This window comes from Ictalurus punctatus, chromosome 16 (genome assembly GCF_001660625.3).
Source record: "Ictalurus punctatus breed USDA103 chromosome 16, Coco_2.0, whole genome shotgun sequence".
Taxonomy (NCBI): Eukaryota; Metazoa; Chordata; class Actinopteri; order Siluriformes; family Ictaluridae; genus Ictalurus; species Ictalurus punctatus.
Genome location: NC_030431.2, coordinates 22,225,698 through 22,253,624, shown reverse-complemented (window position 1 = coordinate 22,253,624; position 27,927 = coordinate 22,225,698). Strand labels below are relative to the sequence as shown.

The 27,927-nt window shown below is 39.9% G+C and overlaps 1 protein-coding gene across 2 annotated transcripts in view; it reads left to right on the top strand.

The window, feature by feature from the left end:
• xpo7 (exportin 7) overlaps positions 1 to 27,927 on the top strand; it is a 35,056-nt gene that overhangs the window by 3,594 nt on the left and 3,535 nt on the right. The window contains exons 2-26 of one of the 2 annotated variants that reach the window (XM_053686569.1): positions 5,794 to 5,940; positions 6,612 to 6,705; positions 7,911 to 8,077; positions 8,360 to 8,452; positions 9,298 to 9,402; positions 9,981 to 10,146; positions 10,979 to 11,052; positions 11,942 to 12,061; positions 12,186 to 12,332; positions 13,112 to 13,284; positions 14,503 to 14,693; positions 14,802 to 14,907; positions 15,045 to 15,180; positions 15,737 to 15,810; positions 17,163 to 17,243; positions 18,118 to 18,181; positions 18,333 to 18,441; positions 18,580 to 18,686; positions 19,127 to 19,215; positions 19,345 to 19,452; positions 19,598 to 19,680; positions 22,902 to 23,116; positions 23,425 to 23,563; positions 26,221 to 26,381; positions 27,707 to 27,805. In XM_053686569.1, the coding sequence (XP_053542544.1) occupies positions 5,794 to 5,940; positions 6,612 to 6,705; positions 7,911 to 8,077; positions 8,360 to 8,452; positions 9,298 to 9,402; positions 9,981 to 10,146; positions 10,979 to 11,052; positions 11,942 to 12,061; positions 12,186 to 12,332; positions 13,112 to 13,284; positions 14,503 to 14,693; positions 14,802 to 14,907; positions 15,045 to 15,180; positions 15,737 to 15,810; positions 17,163 to 17,243; positions 18,118 to 18,181; positions 18,333 to 18,441; positions 18,580 to 18,686; positions 19,127 to 19,215; positions 19,345 to 19,452; positions 19,598 to 19,680; positions 22,902 to 23,116; positions 23,425 to 23,563; positions 26,221 to 26,381; positions 27,707 to 27,805 (3,048 nt within the window). The remainder of the gene's footprint in view (positions 1 to 5,793; positions 5,941 to 6,611; positions 6,706 to 7,910; positions 8,078 to 8,359; positions 8,453 to 9,297; positions 9,403 to 9,980; positions 10,147 to 10,978; positions 11,053 to 11,941; positions 12,062 to 12,185; positions 12,333 to 13,111; positions 13,285 to 14,502; positions 14,694 to 14,801; positions 14,908 to 15,044; positions 15,181 to 15,736; positions 15,811 to 17,162; positions 17,244 to 18,117; positions 18,182 to 18,332; positions 18,442 to 18,579; positions 18,687 to 19,126; positions 19,216 to 19,344; positions 19,453 to 19,597; positions 19,681 to 22,901; positions 23,117 to 23,424; positions 23,564 to 26,220; positions 26,382 to 27,706; positions 27,806 to 27,927) is intronic. The other variant, XM_053686570.1, reaches the window with a different exon arrangement.

Genomic DNA, 27,927 nt, shown 5'->3' with positions numbered 1-27,927 from the left:
CATGTGAAATGTCCCTTTCGTAGCATTTACTTTCACTTTGTGCTGACGTCGTGTAGCTGAACTTTGACCTGTGAATTCATGAGCCTCAGTCTCGTGAGGCAATAGAAGGTAAGAACGTGGGACCGTGAGCCGTTATCAGTCCGTACAGGATTTCGCAGATTTTTTTTTTGTGTGTGTGTGAGTGTGTGATTGTCGTGGCCAAAAATGCTTGAGTTTGATAATTTTTTTTATTTTACTGGAATTTGCTATGCAACTTTAGTATTTGAATTGGCGAAATCGCAATCGCACGAAATAGTTTCACACGCTCTTTCACAGTGATGTTTGTTGGTAAACGAGCCTGTTTCGCTGTACTCATGTTCGACGCTCGTGAATTGGAGAGTTCTTCGGCCGAATGTGCAGTGTGACGACGTCACATGACGTGTCTTTGACCACATCTACAGAAAATCTGAGGTAATTGTGGAAAAATTGCAAGCTAATTCATTTCTTCTGGAGGGACTGCCTTAAATTGATTAAAAAAAAAACAAAAAACAGGCTGTTTATTTAATTAAGCAATGGTCACACTGGAAATTTTGACACAATTTCTTACTGTAGCTTGGTTGCTTGCTGAAAGCATGATACTTAAATAGCGTAGCAGCTCATTTTATTCACTTGTACACATGATTACGTCATGTTATAAAGGTATTGAAGTTTTTTAAATTTGGCTAATGAGTGGCATAACTTAAAAGCTTTCGCTCTGTTGTCTGTTGATTACGAGTTCGAATCCTTACACTGCCACAGCCATTTGTGGCCGTTAGTCCAAGCAGCAAAATTAGTCGTGCTCTCTGGTTTCCCCTGTCAGTCACCGTGACACTAATAAATCAGGGACATCTGTGAGGTCATGTTTTTGAAAAAGGGTGGGTAGCGTTTTTTCTGAGGGTGTTACCCTTCCACGTGATGCAGCAGTTTGCAAAGATGCGATTGGCTGGGAGGAAGGAAGCACCGGTTATTCTTAAAGAAGTTTAAAAATAACGGTGTTCTTATTGTTCAATAATAACATGTTTAATTACTTTTATTAGTCTTAGGTTATGTGGAGCAAGTCCATATAAATAAGCTGTTACTATAGAAACTGTGAGCGCTGCTGTTGAACGTTAATCCACACCTTCTGACCAGTCAGATCAAGAATTCAACAGTGCTGTGGTATACAGCATTTTAACCTCAAGTTTGTACTGTAGACTTTATTCCACACCCTTTTCACTGCATAGAGCTCTCTTTCTGGGACGTTGCAGTCTAACAGCATGACCGTCATGAAATCCCACGATGCATTGCAGTAGGTTAGCATCCGAACACAGGTGCAGGATAGTTCTAACGCTTTGCTGAATATTACAAGTTTATGAAAGTCAGGTTCATGCGTGTCAGTTTTGGTGTAACACCCTGAAAGTGTGCTAACTTCACACAGGCGTCTCTTATCTTGTGCACGCAGCTGTGTGTGCGCGTTTATCTTCTACGTCACACATCACATCTATATTCGAGGGTCTTCCTTAAATGCTTTTATATCACACCCTTGCATCAGCCACATATGAAGTCACTGTATTGGTTAAGTGTGTTAGAAAGTGTGCAAGTTCCCGTAAACGGATCGAAAACTAATATTAAGCAGCAAGAATGAAGAAGCTTTTTAGGGAATGAGCTATACTTGTATTGAAGGACACACCCTGTGAGTGTGTGTTAGGGGTGTTCACTGCTTCGTAGTCTAAAATCTGGTCTAAAAATATCACAATATCAGGATATTAAAGCAGCAATCCTCCTTTTTTTTCTTACTTTTTCATTTCTTACATGTACAAATAACGGAAAATATGTAGAACGGGATTTAGAACAGTAACCATGTAAGCAATGGCCTCAGCACAAGTGGCTGAGAAACCCATTTTGAAAACTGACTTTCTTGTTCACGTTTAGATGGGCCCCCTGGCAGGCAGTTGATGGACCGTTTACTCTCTGGGCCCCTTTAGATACCCACTTACTTAACCATTAATCTTACCTAATGCACCTTTAAATGACCATTTAAGTTAAAGGAAATTATTTTTCTTATGAAATCTTTGTTGCACATCTTTGTGTGTGTGTGTGTATACAAGTAATATATACAAGGAATATGTTGAGCAAAATCTGCAAAAATATATGATGCTGCGAAAATGCGTAGTGCGTAAGCGTGAACATATCAAGTATATGTTGTAGGTAATAATTCTATAAAAAAATTAAACAAATGGCTGTACCTGTGCTAGGACCTTGGTTTATATTTCCTAGGAACAAGTACTTTATTGCACTGTGTTTAAACTCGGTCAATACGTGGTTGTTTTTGTTTGGGTTTATGATGGGAGCGAGAGCTTTTTGGACTGTCTAACACCAACCCCCCCGGAAAAAAAAACAAAACGCTCTCTTACATTCCCTCCAGCATGAGGCGATTGCAGAATTAACACAAAATCAAGCAAACTTCGCAATATTTTTACAAATTACAGCAGATTATCTGCTGATTTGGGCCAAGACGTGTCACGTGACATCACAACACGCATTCAGTTAAAGCCGTTCTTGATTCACGTGCGTTGCACATGAGTACAGCTAAAAGGTGTCATTTACCAACATTTACCCTCCTTATAGCAGTATCAGCATGACCCCGAAAGTCTGAGAGCGACTAGTGAAAATGCTTTTATTTTGCATTATTTTCTTATTTAACACAACAGTTGTTATATTATTGACGACACCCTGAGTGAAAAGTAGAATCTTAGAAATGTTTACGTGAATTACAGAGTTTCATAGTATTTTGTATGTCACCTTTTTGCTTTAATGACCATGAGAACTCGAGCTGGCATGGACTCCAGAAGTTTGTGCAAAAGCGTATGGTGCAATTTTAGATCAAATCCATCGAATTGTTCGATAGAAGAGACTAGGCATGAGGAAAATCTGACCTTTTGTACAAAGCTGTTAGCATGGACAATATCACGTGGTTGCTTACATTTAAATAGAGACCTAGAAACTGTACAGGATCTTGAATATTAGTCTGCCTGCATGGGTGGAGATTTACTAATCATGTTACTTCTGTTCAGAAAACACGCTTCGGAGAGTAAATACTAAAGTTGTGTCCCAAATGAAGTAATGTACACTTACAGTATGCACTAGTGTCTAGTGTGTGGATTTTAGAAAGGTAATATTATCTCAAATATAACACTAGCGTTTTTTTTTTTTTTTTACTAACCAGAAGTATAAGCCACTTCCTAGTTGACGGCGCATGACGTCATACGCACGTTAGCATTAACAGGCACCTGAGTCACAGACTGGCTTTCTTCAGTTTACTTTCTGTCAGCGTTATCTTTTATTCCCAGCACGACCTCAGTCTCCATCAGACGGAGGCGAAATCAAGTGACTGAGGAAGAAAGTCCTCTAAAGCAAGGGAGCATTTTATATTAAACACCGCGGAGATCAAACAGTGCTGCACGAGAACAAACATGTTTATATCCAAAATGCTCCACTGTGTGTAAGGGGCAGGGGAAACTGGTGCGATTTGCTTAAAAGGTTTAGTTTAATTCCAGTTTATTGTCATTATATGCTGTATTTACAGGCTTGCAGTGTAAATTCTGTCGTTTATTATAACGGAAGTGATGTGTTGGTAACGATTGTTTAGTTAGTTTGTTATATATAAGTACTTATGCATTATTTTTTTATGGATGCACAAAAAGCACTGAATTAAACTACAGTTCTAAATTAATAATATATATTCTGGTTTGTGTGTGTGTGTGTGTGTGTGTGTGTGTGTATTGGGTTCACTTCTGTTTTGGACAAACAGTTGTGTAAAGTTTTCGTCTGAATTTATATTTGTAACACTCAGTTTGTGGACTTTATTTTAAATAATCAACAAAAAGAAAGGCACTGAAAGTTTGCCCCGCCCCATCCGATTAATCGAAAAAATAATCGGCCGACTAATCGATTATGAAAATAGTCTTTAGTTGCAGCCCTAGTCAAGATATTGAAGTTTTAATTTCTCTGTTTTAAATATTTAAAAAATTCTATTAAAAAAAACCTTCTTTAAAAAAAGATTGTTCCTTGCAGTCTCAGGCTTTTCGACTCCACAGTTTAGTTTTTTTCCTATTTATTATATTGTCAATATAAGCTAAAAGGGTGAAAAGCATTTTAATCTGTATTGAAGAAAGGGAATGAACTATGAAGTAACTGTCCAATCATTAATCATGACTAATCATTAAGCCATAATAACCTGTGGTTTGTGTTTTCAGCTCTTAAACATTTAAATTAATTAAATGATGTCCACATAATTTTCAAAATACACAAGAATGTGAGTATTATTTGTGAGATTTACAGAGTGTCCCGTAACACTAGCAGAACATAACTCGGTAACAGCGGTATTTCTGAATATTTTTTTCCCCCTGAAATTAGAGATGAGATGAGTATCACAGTATCATGTTTTTTTTTCAATATTTGGATTTGTGCTTGGTCTGCGTTTATAAAGCCTACACTAACGCTGATTTGAAATCAATTGATACTAACCACAAACTCTTCTAAAGAAATGCCCAGTAGGCTAATGGCAAGTGAATATGCTGAGTCATCTATTACAGTGCACAGTGAGGCATATTTAAATCAAATTATCTCGCTGCTTTTATAGTCAAATAACAGCACATATAAAGAGTAAAACGGGTTATATTGGGTTGAGCCGCACAAAAAATTAACACTAATGAATGGAAAAAAAAAACCCCTAATGAATGATGACTTAAAAAGAGGACTTGTTTTAAATTTTCTTTTAATTGACATGGAAGTTATATATTAAGGTTATAATGATCATGGTAGTAATAATGAAATTTTAATTTCACATTTGATTTGTTTAAAATGCATGTAATTAATGAAATGTCAAAAATATACTACATGAAACGCATAGATTTGGCGTAGCCACGTCTAGAGGTCGACCGATAGTGGATTTTACCGATTAATCAACCGATTAATTTTTCAAAAGGATAAAGGGAAAAAATGAAGTGGGTGAGTTGTAAAATATTGCTGAACTTTTATTTCAAAAATGAACAGTACTGACTATACCATGAAAATGTACTGTACTTTTTTTTTTTAAATGAAATGAATATATATTAACTATTAATAAATATTTATGTAAACAGATGCTATACATCCAACCTGAACCAAAAAGTAACACTCCAAAAAGCAAATAAAAACAGAGACGTCCAAAATCGATTAAAAAAAAAAAAAACACTTCAAATAACTGAAAAAATTTGTCGGTGATGGGTTTTTTTTGCCTCTAGAGGCCGCTCTCGTACTGTATAATGACAGCGGACCCTTCTCAGCCGCTCCCGCGACGGACGCAAGCGGGAGAAACTATCGATGTGGATTTCTGCTGATAGTTCCAGCAAAACCAATCAATCGTTGGACCTCTAGTAAAAATCCTCTACATACGCACACTTTTGATCACATTATATTACGCGTAAATTTTAAGTCTGCCTGAACACACCAGGTTGGAAACCAATAAAACGTCACCCATTTTTCTGTCCATATGATACCCTAATCATTGTCCGTTATGTTGCTTAGCAACCAAAACATACTGTTCATGGACTACACTGTTATGTACAAATAATTGGCCAACCAATCAGATTTGAGAATTCACCCTGGTGTTTACTGATGCTGATTGTGTATAATTGTGTGTGTGTGTGTGTGTGTGTGTGTGTGTGTGTGTGTGTTTCTAGCAGTAGAGTGTCTGTGTGACTTGATTATCTTGAAGAGTGGTCCATCTAAGGAGATTCATCATGTGTGTTTCAGAGCCTAGCCCAGCTAGAGATCCTGTGTAAGCAGCTGTACGAGACGACGGACACGAGCACGCGACTGCAGGCCGAGAAAGCGCTCGTGGAGTTCACCAACAGTCCGGAGTGTCTGAGCAAATGCCAGTTGCTGCTGGAGAGAGGCAGCGTGAGTGTTCACCATCCCACACACACACACACATTCCTTTCTGATTACTGCTTCCATAGTATCTTATTTTTAATGTAGACATCATCCACTGAACACTCTTACCACGGTGTTAATTGTTGTTTCTTTAAAACACACGTCAGACAGGCTCTGTCTCAAACGGTGGACAAATGGTAAATCTATTATCAAGACCAAGGGGCATGTGAAAGCTTGTGTGCTTCCCAGTGCCCTGGAAACCTGAGTTGGCTAAAAAAAAAAAATTGCTAGCCAATGCAATTCGCTGGGATTTGTAGTTTGTGTGATGTTGCGGTATTGTTTGGCCGGGACCCCGATCACTATCTTTATTTAGGTGTGAAAAGAAAAAAAACTTTACATGAGTGTGTGTTATTTTTCCCACCCACGCTGATCTATTTCTAGGTTAAAACGTGACTACGTTGTTGTTGAGTCGCTGATTCCTTTATGTAGAGGGTTAATGCGGTTTATTTAAGGTTTATCGCTGCATGGTCATTTCCTTTAGGAGTATGTTCCAGTTCTGTACGCTACACATGAGCTTGTATTCAGAAAAGAGTGAGGGGTTTGTGTTTCTGTTGTGTTTTAACACTCCTCTCGTGTGTGTGTGTGTGTGTGTGTGTGTGTGTGTGTGTGCATATGTCTGTGTGTTTGGGCGTCTGCAGTCGTCTTATTCTCAGCTGCTCGCAGCCACGTGCCTCTCCAAGTTGGTGTCCCGCACAAGCAACCCTCTGCCACTGGAACAGCGCATCGACATCCGTAAGACACACATTCTCTCTCTGTCTCTCTCTCTGTCTCTCTCTGTCTTGGCTTTGCTCCCACCTTTCTCTCTCTGTCTCTGCTTCACCCTCTCCTTGGTCTCTGTCTTTATCTGTCTGTGTCTCCTTTTTTTGTCTCTCTCTCGCGCTGCTTCTGTCTGTTTCACTCTCTTGATCTTTCTTTCTCTCTGTTTTTCTCTCTGCCTGTATCTATCCTCTCTCTCTCTCTCTTTCTCTCTCTCTCTGCTTCACCCTCTCCTTTGTCTCTGTCTGTCTCTCCTTTTTTGCCCGTCTCTCTCTCTGTCTCTCTCTGACAATATCTCTGCCTGTCTCTCTCGTGCACGCTCTCTCTCTCTCTCTGTCCACCTCTCTCTTTCTCTCTGTCTGTCTCTGACAATATCTGTCTGTCTCTCTCTCTCTCTCTCAATCTCACCCTCTCTGTCTCTCTCTGACAATATCTCTGCCTGTCTCTCTCGTGCGCGCTCTCAATCTCTCTCCCTCAATCTCTCTCTCTCTCTTTGTCTGCCTCTCTCTGTCTCTCTGTCTGTCTCTCTCCGACAATATATCTGCCTGTCTGACTCTCTCTCTCTCTCAATCTCTCTCTTTTTGTCTGCCTCTCTCTTTCTCTCGGCATGTCTATCTCTGTCTTGCCTTTGCCCCCCTCTTTCTCTCTCTCTCTCTCTCTCTCTCTCTCTCTCTCTCTCTCTCTCTCTCTCTCTCTCGCTCTGTCAAAAGGTTGCTTTATTGGCATGACCAATATTAACATTTGTATTGCCAAAGCTTGGGTACAGACAAAATAAATAAGTAGAAGCAAATGTACGTGCATTCAACAATCCAGTCAGACAGAAACCCTAAGAATAAAGTAAACTCTAAGAATAAAGTAAACAAAGAAAGAAACAGGCTAAGAGGGTCTCTGTTTCTATCTCCACTTGCCTCAGTCTCTCCTTTCTCTCTCTGTCCATATCTCGGTCTCTGTATGTTTCATTCTGTCTTACTGTCTGTCTCTGTCTCTCTCGCCTTCTTTCTGCTTGCATCTCTTTCTGTATGTCCGTCTCTGACGACACGCAAATTGAAGATTTTCTGAACCGAAGTCTTCAGACAGCGAACACACAGATGTGCACATGTGTAGTAGATCTATATTTAAACACATGGTATACACCAAAGAGCTCTCTCTCTGACCGAGGTTCCCTGTGGTTTTTTCATCAGGTAATTACGTGCTGAACTACCTGGCGACACGGCCGAAGCTTGCCGCGTTTGTCACTCAGGCTCTGATTCAGCTCTACGCCCGAATCACTAAACTCGGCTGGTTCGACTGTCAGAAGGAGGATTACGTCTTCAGGAATGTCATCGTGGACGTCACAAGATTCCTGCAGGTATAAACCTGACCCCGAGTTAGCCGGATTGGAGCGCTGATGATATGACATGACCGAGGATTTGTCCATACTAATCCCATTCTCAGGTGCTCAAAGTAGTGATTAGTAAATCTGCTGTATGTCGTCTTCTCTTCCAGACTGGGCCCCTTGATATTTTAGTTCATACATAATACACACACACAGTTGAAAGGCTATGATTTTACATTTCCGTATTTACCATTTCCACCATTTTATATTTGTGTAGCTAATTGGGTTGGTGTTTTTTCTTTCTTGTGGTTTCAGGACAGTGTTGAACACTGCATCATCGGAGTCACGATTCTTTCCCAGTTAACCAATGAGATTAACCAAGTAAGTTCCTCCGCCATCTTCCATGATGTAAGTGTTTTATTTTTTCTCTATTTTTGTGTGTGAGCACTGCTACATTAACTCTGCTGTGCTTTGCTGGTAAGACTCTCATAGCTTTTCAAATTACTTGTCAATCAAGGGGAAATTTTTTATTTTTTTAAATAACTTTTAAGAAATGATAAGTTTGAAATTGAAAATATATGATAAATAAAGAACTACTTATCAAATATGAAATACAGTTCTAAAATTATAACAATATTTTCAAACATTAAGAAAACCAATACAAAACAATAATGACTAAAATTAACATTATTAATAATATTTCAAAAACTACAGAGTAAACAATCATGTCCAGTGTAAAATGTTTGAGCTTTGCCTTTAATATGGCAGCTTTGCAAACTCACAACCCCAGCTACTCTTCCTATATTAAAAAAACAATGTGTGTGTGTGTGTGTGTATATGTGTGTGTATGTATATATATATATATATATATATATATATATATATATATATATATATATATATATATATATATATATATGTGTGTATATATATATATAATGTGTGTGTGTGTGTGTATATATATATATATATATATATATATATATATATATATATATATATATATATATATATATATATATATATATAAAATATATATATATATATATATATATATATAAAATATATGTATATATATACATATATAATATATGTATATATGTATGTATATATATATATATATATATATATATATATATATATATATATATGTGTGTGTATATGTGTATGTGTATGTGTCTTTAATTGTGTATTGAGAATGTTTCATGTGTGAAACTCACCGTTATTGTTATTCCGTCTTTTCTTGTCTCCAGGCCGATACGACGCATCCGCTTACAAAACACAGGAAGATTGCGTCATCGTTCAGAGACTCTTCTCTGTTTGACATCTTCACACTCTCCTGTAATCTCCTCAAACAGGTGAAGATCCACGATTTCCGAAATACGGCTTTACAATGCTCGAAAGACGACTTGTACCGTACGACGCTCCTGCAGAAATGATCCAAAAACATGTGGATGTGTTCCGTATGTACTCCACAATGGGACATGAGGCTTGTTTATTATACTCGGAAGTAAACAAGATAAATGTGATCAGTTTGTTGTTGTAGTTTATACAGCTGCTTTGAATTTAGTTAGCGATTTTTTCCCTAGTTTTTCAGGTTGTACGTTGCGGCAGCATCTCTGAATTATTATAATTAAATAATATTTCTTTCTAAATGTATTCCTTCTTTCTTGCACACAAGGACAATTTACAAACAAATGAAAACTACTGGATGATTCAGCACTGTGTTAAGTCAGTTAAATGGTTGTTTAATTATAGGTTATTAAATAATTATAATTTAGTACTGCTATTATTGTTCATTTTGTTGTTGTATTATCGTGCTTCCAAATCAGAATAATTTCTTTTCCCCGTTTTTCATATTTGTCTTTGGGGTTTTGATGTTTTCATTGCCATCAGATAATGTTTAAATGTGGTAAACCTACACGTGTGATTGCAGGCGTCAGGAAAGAACTTGAACCTGAACGATGAAGGCCAGCACGGTTTGCTAATGCAGCTCCTGAAGCTCGCGCACAACTGCCTCAACTTCGATTTCATCGGCACGTCCACAGACGAGTCCTCAGACGACCTGTGCACCGTCCAGATCCCCACCAGCTGGAGATCAGGTGACCGCCACCACGTTTCCATCTTTATCCGTCATCGAGGAGTTTTTGTCTTTCAGAATACTGGAATTAATAGCATCCTATTAGAGGTCTGATTTAATAGTGTTTTTTTGTTTTTGTTTTTTTTTTTTTTTTAAATCTATTTAACCGAATTCTCCAGTTCTGATGTATGGGTTTAGAAGGTGTGGATTCGTTTTTCATAACAGCAGCTCTGACAGTGGATCCGGCTCAAAGACGAATCACGAGGTTATATTAATTCGCTTGCTCTGATATGTTATCGTTTCTGTAGTAATTGTAGCTGTTTATTGACGTTTTTAAAAACGGTGCCGTATTTTTAGTCAGGTGACCCATTCAGTTCAAAGCAAACAAAACGTTGGACTATGTTGTACTGCAGTTGTTATTTGCTATCCAGTTGATAGTGTTGTTAAAGATTAATATCACTTTCAGGTTCATTAATTTTTTTTAAATAAACGCCTGATGGAAATGACGCAGGTGAATTTGTTTTACGGATGTTCCATAATGACCGTTAAATGAACTGTAAACGGATAAGAAGACACTGCATCGTTCTTTATATATGTAACATATAAAGGGGCAGTGGTAGCTTAGCGGTTAAGGCTCTGGGTTACTGATCAGAAGGTCGGTTGTTAAAGCCCCAGCACTGCCAAGCTGCCACCGTTGGGCCCTTGAGCAAGGCCCTTAACCCTCTCTGCTCCAGGGGTGCTGTATCATGGCTGACCCTGCACTCTGACCCCAACCTCCTAACATGCTGGGGTATGCGAATAAAAGGATTTCACTGTGAATGTATATGTTTATCTCTTATTTATTTATTTTGCAGCCTTTCTGGACTCGTCGACGCTGCAGCTGTTTTTCGATCTCTACCATTCCATCCCTCCATCCCTCTCTCCCCTGGTAAGTGAAAGACAGAACACACAGCTCCCTGTTTCAGGTCCATCAACCATCTATATAGGTCACTTTATACAGTAGACATACACGTACACTGTAGTTAGTGGCTGTAGCTCATCTGTAGAGTTTCTCCTTTGTATTTTTTATTGTTGGGTCCGTCAGTGGAAAGGGACAGTCATATCTCTGACTAGATATTATTTGGGTGGTGGAGCATCCTCAATATAACAGTGGCACGGACATGATGCAGTTTAAACACTGTACACTTTATTAACACAGCGCCACCTCAGTATCACTGCTGTATTGAACACAGAAGCCACTAGGGGGCGGTCCTTCATATCAAATGAAGGAATCTGTGGCATCTGCTTTTGTTGCATGCCTTTGTATTGATGCTGTGCAACAAAATCAGCAAGTGTGACATTTTTCCAGTCTTCAACGCTCCAGTCTGGGAGAATCTGCGCCCACTCTCGCATCCGATTTCTGAGTGAAATCCAATGTAGTCTTCTGATGTTCTAGCCAATCCTCCTTAAAGATTTGGTGTGTTGTGTGTTCTAACATGCTTTTCTGCTCACCACGGTTGTAAAGAGTGGTTATTTTTGTAGTCACAGAGACTTCTCGTCAGCTCAAATCAGTCTTGCCATTCACCTCTGAGCCCTCTCTCGTCACCGAGGCTCATCTGCCCGTCTTTTGTTTTTTGCACCATTCTGTGTAATCTTAACTTAAATATCCCATTTCGTTTCAAATCGACTTCCCGACTCCAATCCTGCCGCAGTCAGTAACTGTAAACTCACACGTCTGGAAAGTGAGTGAGTTCTGTAGTTGGACCTGATAAACTGTAAACACTGTCAGTGATATTAACTACACTGTCCTGAACTAACTCCATCTCTGTCTTTCTCAGGTTTTATCGTGCTTAGTTCAGATAGCGTCGGTCCGGCGTTCACTGTTCAACAACGCTGAGCGAGCAAAATTCCTTTCTCATCTAGTCGATGGCGTTAAGAGAATATTGGAGAACCCACAGGTCTGTGTGTGAAACAGAATAATTGGAATAACAGATGTGTGTGTTTTCCCGACTTTCCGTATCTTTTTTTTGTTGTTCTTTCTTTCTCGTTATAACATTTACATGTTTGTGTGCGTTATGATAGAGTTTATCGGACCCAAATAATTACCATGAGTTTTGCCGCTTGCTGGCCCGACTGAAGAGTAACTATCAGCTCGGCGAGTTGGTGAAAGTGGAGAATTATCCAGAAGTTATCAGACTTATCGCGAACTTCACTGTCACCAGCTTGCAGGTGAGACACACAGAGGTAGAGGCCATCTGAAGCCCCACACACCCTCACATACACACAATGCAACAGTGCAAGACAAAAGTAAAACCAGTCACGTGAGGATAGCATGAACAGAAGTTTGAATGTTGATCATATTAACAAAATGGACACTATGTTTAAGTTACTAAAAATGTAACCAGTATCATTTGAATGTAGTTTTACATTTCGAATCGTCCATCATTTGGGGAAATTGCTCTCCTAAATAATCACACACACACACACACTCACTCAGCTTAGTTACTCACTCAGTTATTTGTACATTTTCATAAAATAACAATAATTCATAAGTCAGATATGCAAATCCAATTGGATCAACATTATTATAATGTGTTTATTTTTGTAGATGGTAGATACTAAAATTCATAACTCCTAATTTGTCAAAAATAATGTTTATTCTTTTAAATGCAACACTTGCTGACTATTTGTTGGTTCCTATTTATTGGGATTGTGATCTTGTGTCGGTAGAAATGTCTTCAAATACCGTCCGTGATATTCTTGTCTCATCGCCCACCTCTGGAATTTACAGCATTGGTTTTAGTTAAATGTATATTTACTGATATGATCATTCATGAACTCGGATAAACTTAGATTAGACAGATATATCTGTCTAGAAATCACTTTAAGGAACTTCTGCGATACGTGACTATTTCAGATTTTCTCACCATGGTATCATAACTGCCGTATGTTGCCTGTGTGTAGACTAGATTTTTGATTTGTGTGTGCGTGTGTGTTTCTGTTTGTAGCACTGGGAGTTTGCGCCCAACAGTGTTCACTACCTGTTGAGTCTGTGGCAGCGTTTAGCCGCGTCCGTGCCCTACGTTAAAGCCACAGAGCCTCACATGCTCGAGACGTTCACACCCGAAGTGACCAAAGCTTACATCACATCCCGTCTGGAGTCCGTGCACATCATCCTGAGGTAAAAACACACATTAAATGTCATTTTGAATTTTTTTTAAACGGTGACTTTTTATTTATATATATATATATATATCTCCCTTACCCAATCACCTCCAGTCCTTTAGAAAGCAAAAACCACCCTTCTTAAATACACCTTAATCACAGTTAATTTCATACTATTTTATTATACATCCATAAATATGCTTAAAATAAAAGCGTCGTCATTACCATGAATGCCGTACACACAGACCCACACATCTAAAACAAGTGCATGATGCCTATAACATTAACAATGACCATCTCAATCCTCTGAGGCAGTCAGTAAATCTGAAATAATTCAGATAGGTAGTTCTTTAAAGCTTGTGAAATATGGCAAGATGGGTTGCCATGTTTTACACAGTTCCCCTCAAGGAAAGCTAAACTCTGTCCCTGCAGACAGTGGAGTGGCACAACAAAATTATCCTATGGGTGGCATGGAGGTAATAGTGTCAAACTGATTAGCATTTAAAATTAAAGATTCATTTTATATTGCAATTTAGAGGCATGGCCTTAAGGAAATCCGAGTACATCTGGAATAGTTTTTAACAACCATTGTCCAGTAATTGGACAAAGTCAGGATGTTGACAAGACCTAAGATCAAGTGTTAAATTTTCTGGAGGAACGGTCCATCTTTCACAGCTAGCATCTGCGCTAGGAGACATGCCCGCAAGCCTGGCTTTGCTTAAGTGAACACGATGTACCACACTTTAAACTGAGTAAGTCCTAGTTTCTAGTACTTTCTCTTATACAATAATCTTGTTTAAATTTAATACCCAGTTTCCCATCCCATTAGACTTTATTTTTCTTTACATCATGATGACTTGAAGATATGACTTGAGAATATAGCACTGAGATCAGACCTTTTATTAACAAATATGAGGCTGAGCTCTTCCCAGGTCATCGCACCTGGGAAAGTGGGAAAGGTAGGAAAACGATGGGTTTTAACAGAGCGTTAAAGAAAGTCTTGAAGATATCTAAAGAAACGGTTATATGGAAGACCAGATTTTCTAGACCCATGATAAAAGTGCCGTGTGTATTGTCAGTAAATAAATCTTTCATGTAAACGCTAAATAATTATTGATGTGTAAAATTAAAACAAAAACCTAATGTAAATAGCTTTAATGGGTGGTGGAAAGTGTTAATTCTGTGATGTTGAAGATCTCCTCAGCTATGTTGTGGTGTTTGTGTGTGTGTTGAGGGATGGGATGGAGGACCCTCTGGATGATGCCGGTTTGGTGCAGCAGCAGCTGGATCAGCTCTCCACTATCGGCCGCTGCGAGTACGAGAAAACCTGCGCCCTGCTCGTCCAACTTTTCGACCAATCAGCTCAGTCCTACCAAGAGCTCCTCCAATCAAACTCCAGCACCATTGACGCTGCCGTGCAGGAAGGTGAGCCCTGGACATGCCCATGTTACACTTCATACACCTGCTGGCTGTGATCTTAAACTATGAATATCGGAAGTCGTCGGAAGAAACGTGTTACTGTTGTGTGTTCAGGTCGTTTAACGTGGTTGGTGTACATTATCGGAGCCGTTATCGGGGGCAGGGTTTCCTTCGCCAGCACAGATGAGCAGGACGCCATGGACGGAGAACTTGTGTGCCGGTGAGAATTTACTGATATGTTTCTTCATACGTCTTTATTGTTACATATACATGCTCAGTGGTGGTGATTAGTTTTAGTTTTTAAAAAAATAAATGTTGACGCTCTAATCATTCGTGTTCTTTTGTACTGGATTTTAGCGTTTTGCAGCTGATGAACCTGACAGATTCTCGGCTCGCGCAGGCTGGGAACGAGAAACTGGAGCTCGCCATGCTCAGCTTTTTCGAACAATTCCGCAAAATTTACATTGGAGACCAGGTGCAAAAATCCTCCAAGGTAATTACAGCAAAATGGCGTATATACCACTTGCCTTCGATGACTGGTTTTACGCCACTGTGATCCTGAATTCTCTATTCTGATTGGTCACTTGTTTTAAGAACGTTCACCTTTACTTTGTTTAACGTTTCCAGAAGTCTCCAGTGTCGGTGTTTTTGCAGCTGTTGCACCACTTTTAACGTATCTACAAATGGATGCAAGCACAATGTGTCGCTCTTTAATAAATATATAAAGCGTAATTGTTGCAAATAGACTGAATTGCTTTTGTATAAGAGGAATAAATCCATTCAGGACATGTTCTTATTGAGTTGGTCGTGGTAATGACGCTTACATGTTACATCTGACAGGATAGACGTTTAGTTTTAGTGGAAATTATATTCAAACGTTAAAAGTAGGCAGGAGACACTACCTACTCCTCCAGAGGTTAAAGAATGAATATTTTCTAAAATAATTTATAAATAAAAAAAATTCATTGGAATAATAGTACCTGAAATGTATCATTCAACTCCATGGACTAACGTGTGTGTGTGTGTGTGTGTGTGTGTGTGTTCTTTAGCTGTACCGGCGGCTTTCAGAGGTGCTGGGACTCAACGATGAGACGATGGTGCTCAGTGTGTTTATCGGCAAAATGTGAGTGAGACAATGTTCACAAGACAGACGTTACAGCACAATGAATATAAACATTAGTCACTCAGCTATTTTTCAGTAATAACCAGCAGAAAAATGATTTGCGATGGATATGCCAAAAGTCTGATGTTCCGGGGTTTTCCCGTAGGTTTTTAGAGGACTTGGGTGCTGTCCAGGTTCCGGGGGCATGGTGCTGGGTGGGGGGGGGTTAGAAATTATTAAAAGGAAATTAAGTTTGTTTTGTTTTCGACAATTATCCTTACCATATTTGTTAAGGAAAGCTGGCAACAATATTCATTCTGTGTTTGAGATGTAATGAAAGTATATGTGGACCCATTACAATATGCATCACCTTGAAATGATGCATATACAAGGCAAGTCGCACTACATGACTGATGAGATGAGGACTTGCATCACTGTGTGTGACTGGTTCTCAAACTGCACTGCAGGAACGGAGGGAGAGAACTCTGCGTCGGGTACGGTCGTGGGAAAAGCCGCACGACCTGCAAGTGTTTGGTGAAGAAGCTACCTAAGATGTGTTCACATGTAGCTTTACGAGTTTATGAAAGACTTTACGAGTGAACACCGCTTAACTTTGATTAGCTACCAAACCACGTTAGTTCAGCCGAGGTATCTTTATCTAACGTCAACTAACTAGCCAGGCTGGCTAAGGTAACTTAATTCAGTACATGAATATATATGTAAGTCGGCTAGGTTAGCAATTTCCTTAGATGTTTATCATTATAACATTTAGCTGTATATTTTTCATATGCTATCTCTGCTATCGCTAGTGTGATGTTGCTATCGCATCCACAAAAATTACTCCCTAACAAAAAGAAACGTTTATACTTCATTTATTCTTTGTTGAGACTTATCGACGGTTTGCAACTTGCTTCCATCCCAAGCTGACGGTGCAGAGAAATATCCAATCAGCTGTACGAGCATCTGTCACACACCAGTCACACAAATGTTCGTCTGAACTCCGATTGCTCATTCCTCTTGCCAGTTTACCTTTCTCTTTGAGATCAAGCCATCTCTCCATTTTTTTTTTATGGAGAGCATAGAACTCTCATCGTTGTTTTTACATTCATTCTGATATGTCGCCTAAATGCCTTCTTTTTTTATTTTTATTTTTTTTTTTAAATTTCATTCAGCTTAAGGCACGCCCAAAGACATTTGGGTCCTGCGCCTAAGCCTTTCTATGGTAGGGGAAAGCCATGATGTTCTAACATGAACTAATGTTCTAACGTTTAAGATCAGACACTTATTACTGATTAACTGACGTGACATTAAACACTGAATCTGCAGCTAGTATGAAGTTATATTTGGATGTTTTTGTTTTAAATGTGTTTTAGAATCACTAATCTGAAGTACTGGGGACAGTGTGAACCAATCACATCCAAAACACTACAGCTTCTCAACGATCTCTCCATCGGATATCCTTCCTGTACACGCTTCATGGCTTTCACGTTTTTACACACATTTTTAAAGTCCGCCCCCGAACACACCTACGCAGGTAATAAAGGGCTGATCGCTTGGTCGAGCACAACTTCAAAAAGAAAGAAAAAAATCACTGCTAATCATTTACTTGTGCTAGAAATGGATTTTTTTTTTTTTAATTAAAAGTTTACCCAGTAAATTTGCAAACTTTACAGTTTTAAATACACAAGCTTTTTTCATAATGCTTGATTATTATTTTCCTATATCAGCATGTTCTGAACTGTTTTATCTGTCTTATACCCTACCTCGTTTGCCACGTTAATTATTTATTAATTGCAGAATAACACACAATTTATCAGTTTATAGTTGCATTTAAAGATGCAGAACACCTGAGCAATATGTTCGTGTTATCACTCATGTTATAGCAGCTATAAACAGTCGTTACATTACTTTCACTTGAAGGTAATAATGAAAATAAATAAATAAATAAATGCCTTTTCTGTGTCTAGTTACAAAGCACTGATGCTGGGGACTCCTTCCTAACTTGCTAAACAGCTTACAGAAAACTTTTTACAGAGATTGTTCTCCATTTGTCATTCATGCTCATTTAGTCTGTTTATTATTAGGCTTAGATTAGGTTGGGCATCCTCCATACAAGTCCCTATGAATGAGGTAGGAGTGTGAGTGTATTGCTGTTTGTCTGCTGCTTCACACCAGCTAAATTATGGACTTGTGATTTGTGTTTCGTGAATTCTTTAACTATGAGGATTATCTAAGTGAAATGTCAGTTAAGCGTTCTTGCTTTCGCAGCCAGTTGCATAAACCCCTCAGTTTTTGTGTTGTTGAGTTTCCTTAACCTCTGTGGTGCACGTATAGCAGTGTGAGGAAACTGGTGAAGCTCAGCGCCGTCCAGTTCATGCTCAACAACCACACGGTACGTTGTTTTGATTTGTAAATGAATAAGAGATACCCTGGAAAGCAAGTGCACATGCTGTTATGTATTGTATGATACGTAGTTTGTATTTTTTTTTTATTTTTTTTTTTTTTATACGTGTTGATGTAGTGGAGATGTGTTTTTTGGACAGAGTGAACACTTCTCCTTCCTGGGTGTGAACAACCAGTCCAATCTGAGTGATATGAGATGCAGGACCACATTTTACACAGCATTAGGACGCCTGCTCATGGTCGATCTAGGTATGGTTCTCTTTCTCTGTATTAGTTACAAAGATAAAAATCTTAAATAAAATTTGACTTTCAGAGTCAGATTTATTTTTTTTTAATCGTATCTGTCTTTCTGTATTGTGTCTTCTGCTTGTGTGTGTATGTGTGCAGGTGAGGATGAGGACCAGTTCGAGCAGTTTATGCTTCCTCTGACTGGCGCGTTTGAAGCCGTCGCACAGATGTTCAGCACAAACACTTTCAACGAGCAGGAAGCCAAGGTGAGCTGGAGGCAAATACACGCAAGGCTTGTGAAGGCATCACATGATTGATTTATCATGTGGCACCTATCACACCAGTACTCATCTGGATGAAACTATAGGTGTGCTTCAAGAAAAAAGTCACATTGGGGTTTTTTTTTTATTTTATTTTATTTTTTTAATGCCCATAATCATTAATGTAACAGTTAGGAAAAACACCTGAACCTGTGTAGGTTTAGGCCACGCCCACTTTTTAACCTTAACTCTGATTACTGATACAGATGATGTTTTTGTTACACACTTGGTACGTATAAATAAAAGCAGTAAACGCAAGTATTGAACCTGCACTTAGGAATGATCTTTCTGTACTTAGAAACTCATTTTGTCCTAAGAAGCATTTTGTGAATCAGCTGATGAATGTTTTATAAAAGGAGAGATGTTTGTTTTTGTTTTCTTTCTAGAGAACATTGGTGGGTTTGGTGAGGGATTTGAGAGGCATAGCCTTTGCCTTTAATGCCAAAACCAGCTTTATGATGCTCTTTGACTGGATGTATCCTTTCGGGCTGATTCATTTACCCCCTGAGTTTTTTTTTGACCCCCCCTTCCCCCACGACCAGGATTAATCAAACTGCACTACTTACTTTGTAAAGTTTTTGTGTTCTTAACTGAAATGGAACAGCTACCCATCGTATATCCCAATCCTACAGCGAGCTATAGAGCTGTGGTATCACGTTCCAGCCTGCACAACACCTGTGCTCAAACTCATGGCTGAGCTCGTACATAACAGGTAACACTGTGTTTCTGAATTACAACTGAAATTTTATCATCCTGTTTGTCACTTTCTTTCTTCTCTTTCACTTGGCAAAGATGTATGTTTGTAATGTTCTTTAAGTATACGTAAAAAAAATCTTTTGTGCTTATTTTCTTGCCAGGTCTCAGAGGTTACAGTTCGACGTGTCCTCGCCAAATGGCATCCTGCTGTTCCGAGAAACGAGCAAGATGATCACGACATACGGTAAGTTTGGATGAGCATGAGAAGAGCTTAAGTCTGTAGGAGCTCAGGCTCTTAGAAGCTTTCCAACTGGAGCACTTTTCAATATTCAGAAGAGGGGGTTAATTGAAAATGGATGGAAAGATGAATGGGTGATATCTGTTGGGTGGGTAAGGGTGACAAATTAAGGTCACAAAGATCGATGAAGAGGTAGGTTGATGGATGGCTGGCTGATGGTGATGGATGGGAAGATGAGTTGGCTGGATAGATGGAAAGGGAGATATGTGGGAATTATTAAATGGATAAGGAGATCGGTGGGACAAGTTGGAAGGATGGATGGTGATGAGAGTGGGATGGATGGATATATGGGGGGATGAGGGGGATAGATGGATGGGTAGATGTGTGGAATGGATGTCTAGATCAGTTGGATGGATGGGAGATGAGTGTAATGAATAGATGGATGGATAGGGAGATGAGTGGGATAAATTTATGGATGGATAGGGGGATGAGTGAGATGAATGGATGTGGAGAAACCTATGGATGGATGGATGGATGGGGAGATGAGTGGGATGGATGGGGAGATGAATGGGATGAATAGAGGGCTGGGGAGATGAGTGGAATGGATGGGGAGTGACTGGGATGAATAGATGGATGGGCAGATGAATGGATGGATAGGGAGATGAATGGATGGATAGGGAGATGAATGGATGGATAGGGAGATGAATGGATGGATAGGGAGATGAATGGATGGATAGGGAGATGAATGGATGGATGGGCAGATGAATGGATGGATGGGGAGATGAATGGATGGATGGGGAGATGAGTGGGATAAATTTATGGATGGATAGGAGGATGAGTGAGATGAATGGATGTGGAGAAACCTATGGATGGATGGGGAGATGAGTGGGATGGATGGGGAGATGAATGGGATGAATAGAGGGCTGGGGAGATGAGTGGAATGGATGGGGAGTGACTGGGATGAATAGATGGATGGATGGGGAGATAAATGGGATGAATAGTTTGATGGGGAGATGAGTGGGATGGATGGGAAGTGACTGGGATGAGGGGGATAGATGGATGGGTAGATGTGTGGAATGGATGTCTAGATCAGTTGGATGGATGGGAGATGAGTGTAATGAATAGATGGATGGATAGGGAGATGAGTGGGATAAATTTATGGATGGATAGGGGGATGAGTGAGATGAATGGATGTGGAGAAACCTATGGATGGATGGATGGATGGGGAGATGAGTGGGATGGATGGGGAGATGAATGGGATGAATAGAGGGCTGGGGAGATGAGTGGAATGGATGGGGAGTGACTGGGATGAATAGATGGATGGGCAGATGAATGGATGGATAGGGAGATGAATGGATGGATAGGGAGATGAATGGATGGATAGGGAGATGAATGGATGGATAGGGAGATGAATGGATGGATAGGGAGATGAATGGATGGATGGGCAGATGAATGGATGGATGGGGAGATGAATGGATGGATGGGGAGATGAGTGGGATAAATTTATGGATGGATAGGAGGATGAGTGAGATGAATGGATGTGGAGAAACCTATGGATGGATGGGGAGATGAGTGGGATGGATGGGGAGATGAATGGGATGAATAGAGGGCTGGGGAGATGAGTGGAATGGATGGGGAGTGACTGGGATGAATAGATGGATGGATGGGGAGATAAATGGGATGAATAGTTTGATGGGGAGATGAGTGGGATGGATGGGAAGTGACTGGGATGAATGGATGGGTGGGCAGATGAATGGATGGATGGGCAGATGGATGGATGGGGAGATGGATGGGGAGATGAATTGGATGGATGGGGAGATGAATTGGATGAATAGAAGGATGGGGAGATAAATGGGATGAATAGAGGGATGGGGTAGATGAGTGGGATGGATGGGGACATGAATGGGATGAATAGATGGATGGAGAGATGAGTGGGATAAATTGATGGGTGGGGAGATGACTGGGATGGATGGGGAGTGACTGGGATGAATGGATAGGGAGTTACTGGGATGAATGGATGGATGTGGGGAGATGAGTGGGATGAGTAGATGGATGGATGGGGAGATGAGTGGGATGGGTGGATGGGGAGATGAGTAGGTGAGTGGATGGGGAGATGAGTGGGATGAGTAGATGAGTGGGATGAGTAGATGAGTGGGATGGGTGGATGGGGAGATGAGTAGGTGGGTGGATGGGGAGATGAGTGGGATGAGTAGATGGATGGATGGGGAGATGAGTTGATGGGGAGATGAGTGGGATGAGTAGATGGATGGATGGGGAGATGAGTTGATGGGTGGATGGGGAGATGAGTGGGATGAATAGAAGGATGGGGAGATAAATGGGATGAATAGAGGGATGGGGTAGATGAGTGGGATGAATAGATGGATGGAGAGATGAGTGGGATGAATGGGGAGTGACTGGGATGGATAGGGAGTGACTGGGATGGATGGATAGGGAGTGACTGGGATGGATGGATAGGGAGTGACTGGGATGAATGGATAGGGAGTGACTGGGATGGATTGATGGATGTGGGGAGATGAGTGGGATGAGTAGATGGATGGATGGGGAGATGGGTGGATGGGGAGATGAGTAGGTGGGTGGATGGGGAGATGGGTGGATGGGGAGATGAGTAGGTGGGTGGATGGGGAGATGAGTGGGATGAGTAGATGGATGGATGGGGAGATGAGTAGATGGATGGATGGGGAGATCAGTGGGATGGGTGGATGGGGAGATGAGTAGGTGGGTGGATGGGGAGATGAGTGGGATGAGTAGATGGATGGATCGCAGCACAATGTGGAAAGAGACCAAATTAAGTTAAAGAAACAAAATGAGAGATGAAAGGCTTTTTATATTAAAAATCTCAAAACCATCTGTGTTGCACATGATGGAAAGATCATTTTGGACCAAGTGACTGAATTACACAAACTTACACTTATTTCATCATTTCTAATTAAAAAAATCAAAAGAATCTCAAGTCTCTCTCTCTCTCCCCCTCCCTCCCTGTCTCTCTAACTAATCTTTACTGTAATTCTGTGTTCTTAATAACTGAAAGCACTACTGATGATCACACAGAAGTGCTTGTATCAGAAGAGTATCAGGTGTTGCCATAACGATCACGTTGTTAGCAGTGTACATGTGTTATGTCTGAATAAAATGATTGAATAATTAATATTCATTGAATACAAGTTTGATGAATAATAAAATATAAATGTTTCTTCTCTTGTGTGTAGGCAACCGTATACTGACTCTAGGTGAAGTGCCGAAGGAACAGGTCTATGCGCTGAAGCTGAAAGGAATTTCCATCTGCTTCTCCATGCTGAAAGCCGTACTCAGTGGAAACTACGTCAACTTTGGCGTTTTCCGTCTCTACGGCGACGATGCACTCGATAACGCACTCCAAACCTTCATTAAACTGCTGCTGTCCATCCCACACAGCGACCTACTGGTGAGAACTACTGATGGCAATCACGGCTGTATTAAAGTCAGCACAAAAAATGGGAAGGGGATCAACTGAAAAAATTATGAGGCGTGTCTTTTACACACTCGCTTTATTGTGATGCAACATTTACAGAATGAATTTTTCGCAAGATTGCTGCCATTTGAGAACTTTTAATTTTAGGATTTAATGTAACAGTGAGATCAAAGCTGATCTGTGGTGATCAAGTTAAACTATTGGAGTTGTTTGCTGTTTTTACCTGATCTTCTTTGCGCTTGTTTTTCTTGCTAGCATTTTGTATTCATATATTTTTGCAGGACTATCCAAAGCTCAGTCAGTCATATTACTCTCTGCTGGAGGTGCTGACACAGGATCATATGAACTTTATCGCCAGCCTCGAACCTCACGTTGTCCTGTACATTCTGTCATCCATTTCAGAAGGACTCACAGCTCTTGGTGAGAGGAAAAACATACTGTATATACAGTGCTGTGAAAAAGTCTTTGCGCCATCCTGATTTTTTTCTGTTTTTGCGTATTTCTCATACTAAATTGTTTCAGAAATGAAAACAAAATCTAAGCTAAAACAAAGGCAACCTGAGTAAAGACACAATAGTTTTTAAATGATAGTTATTTATTGAGGCAAAAAAAAAAGTTATCCAGTACCAGCTTGGCCTGTGTGAAAATGTATTTGCACCCATAGGTACTAATTCCTCAAATCTATGAAACTGCATTTATAATGGAGTTCAGCTGGACTAAACACAACCAGGCCTGATTGCTGCAAACCCTGTTCAATCACACCAACACTTAATTAGAACTTTTTCAACAGCATGAAGTTGGTTAAAAGGTCTTACGCAGTAACACACTATACCAAAATTGAAAGAAATTCCAGAAATGATGAGGAAGAAGGTGAATGAAATACCTCAGTCTGGAAAGGGTTACAAACCTATTTAAAAGGCTCTGGGACTTCAAAGAACCACAATGAGAGCCGTTCTCTCCAAATGGAAAAACTCAACACAGTAGTGTACCTTCCCAGAAGTGGCCGACCTTCCAAAATTCCTCCAAGAGCACAGCAACGACTCATCCAGGAAGTCCGAAAAGAGCCAAGGAAAACATCTAAGCAACTACAGGCCTCTCTTGCATCAATAAAGGTCACTGGTCATGACTCCACTACCAGAAAGTGGAAATCAAAAGTGGCATATGTGGAAGACTGTACACCTTGAAAACAAACCTTGATGATGCTTAAACCTTTTGGGAGAATGTTCTGTGAATTGATGAGTTGAAAGTGGAGCTGTTTGGAAGACAAAGGTTCTGTTACATCTGCCATAAAAAACAAACACACACTGAATTCCACAAAATATTAGTGGAATTAGCCCATAGTCAAGCATGGTGGTGGAAGTGTGATGGTGTGGGGATGCTTTGCTGCTTCAGGACCTGGGCAACGTGCAGTAATTGAGGGAAACATTAATTCTGCTCTCAACCAGAAAATACTAAAGGAGAATGTCTGGTCTTCAGTCCGTAAGTTGAAACTCAAGCGCGTCTGGATTATGCAGCAAGACCATGATCCAAAGCATAGGAGTAAATCCTAATCTTGATCCTGAAAGACTGATCCCCAGTTATTGGAATTGTTTGTTTGCAGTTATTGCTGCTAAAGGTGGCCCAACCAGATTTTAAGTTTAAGGGGGCAGTTAGTTTTTCACATTGGTGATAGGTGATGGATAACCTTTTTTGCTTCAATGCAATAAGTAAATAAAAACTGTTATGTGTTTACTCAGCTTGCATTTGTTTTATGTTGTATTTCATTTGAAGATCTAAAGCTATTTAGTATATGAGAGACAAAAACAGAAGAAATCAAGATGGGGCAAATACCTTTTCACAGCACTGTATTTTACTTTTTCCTTTCCTATATAGTCCCATTGTTCTGTTTTCTGTTTGGAAAACACAAACAGAACTGCCTGTTTCTTAGGTAATGTGTACTTTACTGATTATCAAAATGTCTGTATGAACAGAAATCTTTTGCTTGCTTAGATATAGGTAGCAGATTTAACATGGCCTGATTCTTGGGCATTTGCTGAAAATCAGTTCTGTGGTATGTAAGGAATAAAACACTTGGGGACATGCTGTTGTAGGAAAGTAATCAGCAACAGGATGATGAAATGAGGCCTGGCATGAAGCTACTGCTACCTCCCCAGAGTTCATTATTTTCCCATAACGACAGGTCCCAAAGTGTTTTTATTTTTCATATATATTTATAGTTACATTGAGTTTGGTGGAATGTCTGTGAAAGTTAGTTGCTGTTCTCTCTTACATTATAGCAGCTACAGTCTTCTCACCAGCTTCTCCTCTCTCTCTCTCTCTCTCTCTCTCTCTCTCTCTCTCTCTCTCTCTCTCTCTCTCTCTCTCTCTCTCTCCCTCCCTGAGTTGATAAAACAAAAATGCAGCTTGTCCTGTTAGAGGAAAAACTGTATAGCCCTCTATCCCGAAGTTACAGGTTTATCTGTTAGTGTTACAAAGTGCTGACACTGGAGACTCCTTACAAAAATGCTAAACATCTCATAGAAAACATCACTTCATCAACGATTACACACATTTTGAAAGATGTTTGTTACCATACAAGTCCCTGTAGGAGTTGTTACTATAACGGTGATAACTGGCACCTTAATATAAACCTGTAATCCGTATAGAGCTGCTCTTATAGAAAAGTGCTCAACATATGCTGACCAATCAAAATTGTTATGAGGTGCAAGATGTAAATCTGTAATCACAGGTCTCCCTTCCTAGTGAGTGCGGTTTGTAAATACAACATTGTGCTAATGAGGAAAAAAAAACAGTAAGAAAAGTTTAAGCAGATATTATAGTGTGCAAGGAAACATGTTTAATCTGGAGCGACGTAGTCCTAGGACGTCATATTGATCCTACTGAACTATTTTAATAATTTTAAGTTCTTTGTCTTCTATTATACATATTCATGAGATGCTCCTGTAGTAAAATTATAAAACTACACTATAATTAAGATGAGCTCAGTATGATCTGTATGAAGTGTGGTGTTTTTTTTTTGTTTTTTTGGGGGTTTTTTTAAATCAGACTTTAACTTCTTTTCCTCAACTCTCTGGCAGATACAATGGTGTGTACAGGCTGCTGTTCGAGTCTCGATCACATAGTGACGTATTTGTTCAAGCAGCTGTCGCGCAGCACCAAAAAGAGAGCGGCTCCCATGACTCAGGAGAGCGACCGCTTCTTCCACATCATGCAGCAGCACCCAGAGATGATCCAGCAGGTCAGCGCACTGCGTTTTATCCTGTTTATTAATATTGGTTACTCTATGTATTATTTATTGACTCACTCACGTGTCCTAGATGAGAAATGTGCTAGTTCTCACCTGGTTTCCCACTAAAGCTAAGCAGGGTTAAGCCTGGTCTGTACTTGGATGGGAGACCTCATGGGGAAAACTAAAGTTGCTGATGGAAGTGGTATTAGTGAGGCCAACACGGGGCACTCACCCTGTTACGGGGACACTATGTTGTATAAACAGCACCGTCTTTCGGATGAGACGTTAAACTGAGGTCCTGACTCTAGAGTAGGGGTATAACCTAGTGTCCTGGTGAAATTCCCCCATTGGCCCTTCTCTATCACGGCCCCCTAATAATCCCCATCTCTGAATTGGCTACATCACTCTCTCCTCTCCACTAATAGCTGGTGTGCGGTGGGTGTTCTGGCAGACTATGGCTGCCGTCACGTTATCCAGGTGAATGCTTCTCCTTAGTGGTGGTTGAGGAGAGTTCCCTCAATGTAAAGTGCTATGAGTGTCTAGAAAAGAGCTATATAAATGTAACTGTAAAATCAGTAATGCAACATAGTGCAATATTCAGCACACACAAGGGCAATTCAAAATAGTGTCACGTCCGCTGTATTCTAATACTGAGGAGGTATGCCTGCGTAAGCAATAGCAGTTTAATCTCAGTAAAGTTGACAGTTTTCATCATGGGGAAGAAAATACCGTTTTTATGCCTCCACAACTAAGTGTTGGAAGCATTATGTTTTCTGGTTGTCCATCATCCGAGATTCTCAGGAGTGTGAGAATTCGATTTTGAAATTGACCCAAACGGGTTCAAGGTCTCTGCAAGGTTAAATGTCTTCAGTAGCTTCCTTCCTGTTTGTCATACACAGATGCTACTTTATACGTTCATGTTCAGGAACTCGAGGCCCTTTTTTTTTGGCTAGTTGCGATTTTTGCCATTGGTCCAGCTGTGTTCGTAGGATTTATATGGAATGATCATTGTAACCAGCAGATGAATTTATGTGAACCAAACAGGGTCAAACCACAGCAGGGTTAAATATCTGAAATTGTTTTTCTTCAATAGCTTCCTATATGTTTAAAGTATATTTTTGGGGGTATCCCTGGCATACAAATTATTAATAAGAATGACAAGGCTTGGTGGCAGAGGCATCCCCATTGACTCTCCATTGGCATGGTTCTCCTTTTTTTTTTTCTTTTTTCTTTCTTTTCTTTTCTTTTTAAATGCCTTGAATTAACTTAAATTTGGCAAACATTTATCTTAAAATGCCTGTTTTTGAATATTTCTTCCTCTCTCTCTTTGGCAGATGCTCTCCACTGTACTGAATATCATCATTTTTGAAGACTGCAGGAATCAGTGGTCCATGTCCCGGCCTCTGCTCGGTCTCATCTTACTAAACGAGAAGGTGAGAATAACAAATGGAGTTTTAAGACACTTGCAAGTGATCATACAAGTGTGAATACATCAGTCTCATGATATGATATGATATATGATATGATATGATATATGTGTGTGGCAGCCAACTTT